Source organism: Dendroctonus ponderosae, unplaced genomic scaffold (genome assembly GCF_020466585.1).
Source record: "Dendroctonus ponderosae isolate FM_Combo_2020 unplaced genomic scaffold, Dpon_F_20191213v2 Dpon_F_20191213_12, whole genome shotgun sequence".
NCBI lineage: Eukaryota > Metazoa > Arthropoda > Insecta > Coleoptera > Curculionidae > Dendroctonus > Dendroctonus ponderosae.
In genome coordinates this window covers 2578818-2580318 of record NW_026017316.1, presented here as the reverse complement: position 1 = coordinate 2580318, position 1501 = coordinate 2578818, and the positions used below count along the sequence as shown (strand labels likewise).

General features: G+C 60.4%; 3 protein-coding genes across 3 annotated transcripts in view; 2 read left to right on the top strand and 1 right to left on the bottom strand.

Moving 5' to 3' along the window:
* LOC109546912 (sugar transporter SWEET1) overlaps positions 1 to 1501 on the bottom strand; it is a 16688-nt gene that overhangs the window by 5611 nt on the left and 9576 nt on the right. The window lies entirely within an intron of this gene.
* The window catches only part of LOC109542165 (NAD(+) hydrolase sarm1), a 10922-nt gene that overhangs the window by 354 nt on the left and 9067 nt on the right, over positions 1 to 1501 (top strand). The gene's annotated exons all lie outside the window — the stretch shown is intronic.
* Positions 7 to 1501, top strand: part of LOC109542105 (A disintegrin and metalloproteinase with thrombospondin motifs 12-like) — a 1811-nt gene continuing 316 nt past the window's right edge. Inside the window, exons 1-5 of the mRNA XM_048662865.1 lie at positions 7 to 378; positions 485 to 878; positions 932 to 1143; positions 1202 to 1383; positions 1443 to 1498. Coding sequence (XP_048518822.1) covers positions 515 to 878; positions 932 to 1143; positions 1202 to 1383; positions 1443 to 1498 — 814 coding nt within the window. The 5' untranslated portion in view covers positions 7 to 378; positions 485 to 514. The remainder of the gene's footprint in view (positions 379 to 484; positions 879 to 931; positions 1144 to 1201; positions 1384 to 1442; positions 1499 to 1501) is intronic.

The window sequence follows — 1501 nt, the reverse complement described above, 5'->3', positions numbered from 1 at the left end:
GTCACAACAAGCGAGAGCGAGATGGCACTGGGCGGCGCGTCCTGGGAGCGAGCGAGAGCGGCAGCGTGGGGGCTTATCGGCAAAGTCCAAGGTGACCCCGGCTGGCAGCTGTGTTCGTTTGGACTGGCCGGCGCGCACGTTCTGTCCTTGTCCCACACGCACCAACTTGGCCATTGCGCGGTTGCCGCGACGCGTTCAAAAGGTCAAGATCTAAACGTCGCTGGGCGATTTTTGCGCGTTTTTTCTCAAATTTTTGCCCGCTTTTCCTCCTTGTCCAATCAAATGCCAGGATTTTTGCGCTATCCATTGGTTTGATTGTCCTGGTTAGGGTTTGGTGTTCATGACGTAATGGCGAATGCGCCAATGTAGATTTCTGCAACTCGAGCTTTGCATTCACCTTATCGCTTGTTTCTGCATCAGGAACTGCCGCTCTGCGCCGCTTCTTAAACACTGACCTCTCGTCAAATAGAGAGCATCTGCAACGACAACAAATAGCGGAACGCTAACGTTAAACATGTCTGCGGCGCCTAATAGGGAGGAAACTGTGCATGTGCCACCAAACTTAGTGGTTCATTCGCCATTGTGTCCCGACAAGAGAGCCACCAGCTACGTCAACTGTCAATCGCCTGTCATTGTCATGAGTGGTGCCCGTTTTCTGCCAGTGCTGCTGCTCCTGATCGCGCTGGGCGGAGCCCTAGCGACGATTCACGGCAAGTATTCGGGCCCCCTTGAGAGCTACCATCTGGCGGTGCCGCACCGAGCTACGGCCGACGGCCAGTTCCACTCGTTCCACCTGCCCTACACGCATGCCTACGACGCGCGCCAGTTCATGAAGCGACGCAAGCGCGAGCTCGACGACCCCGAGGCCCTGCACTATGGTAACGCCCCCACTCCCATCCGGCCGGCCAATCGCCCTTCGCTGTGCTTGCAGGCGTCCAATTGGACGACCAGCTGCGCCATCTGGAGTTGTGGCCCAACAGGGACTTCCTGCACCCGCAGGCGGTGATCGAGCGGCGTGACGTCACGCGCGAGGTGAAGGACATGGACGTGCGCGGGCTGAAAAACAAGAAAATGTGCTACTATATGGGGCGCGTGCGCGGGGAGCCGGACTCCCGAGCCGCCCTCAGCACCTGCGACGGTCTGGTGAGTAACTCGAGCCCCCCCCCGTCTCTGCAGCGCTAACGGGCCACGCCCCTTGCAGCTGGGCTACGTGCGGATCGGGGCGCGCACCCTCTTCATCGAGCCCGTGCAGGGGCACGGCCCCAACGAAGAGGGCCACCATCTGCATGTGGTGTATGAACCGCGCGCGCGCTCCGATGGCCGCTTCTGCGGCGTCAGCGACTCGCCCAGCCAATGGGACGCGGACATGAAGACGTGGTTCGAGTAAGACACGCCCCCTTCTCCCTCTCCCCAGTCGCAAAGACGCCAACGTCTGCTCGCAGAGAGAAGCTGCGCGATGGTGGCGGCCTCGTCAAGCGCGGCTTGGAGGAAGAGGTGAGCG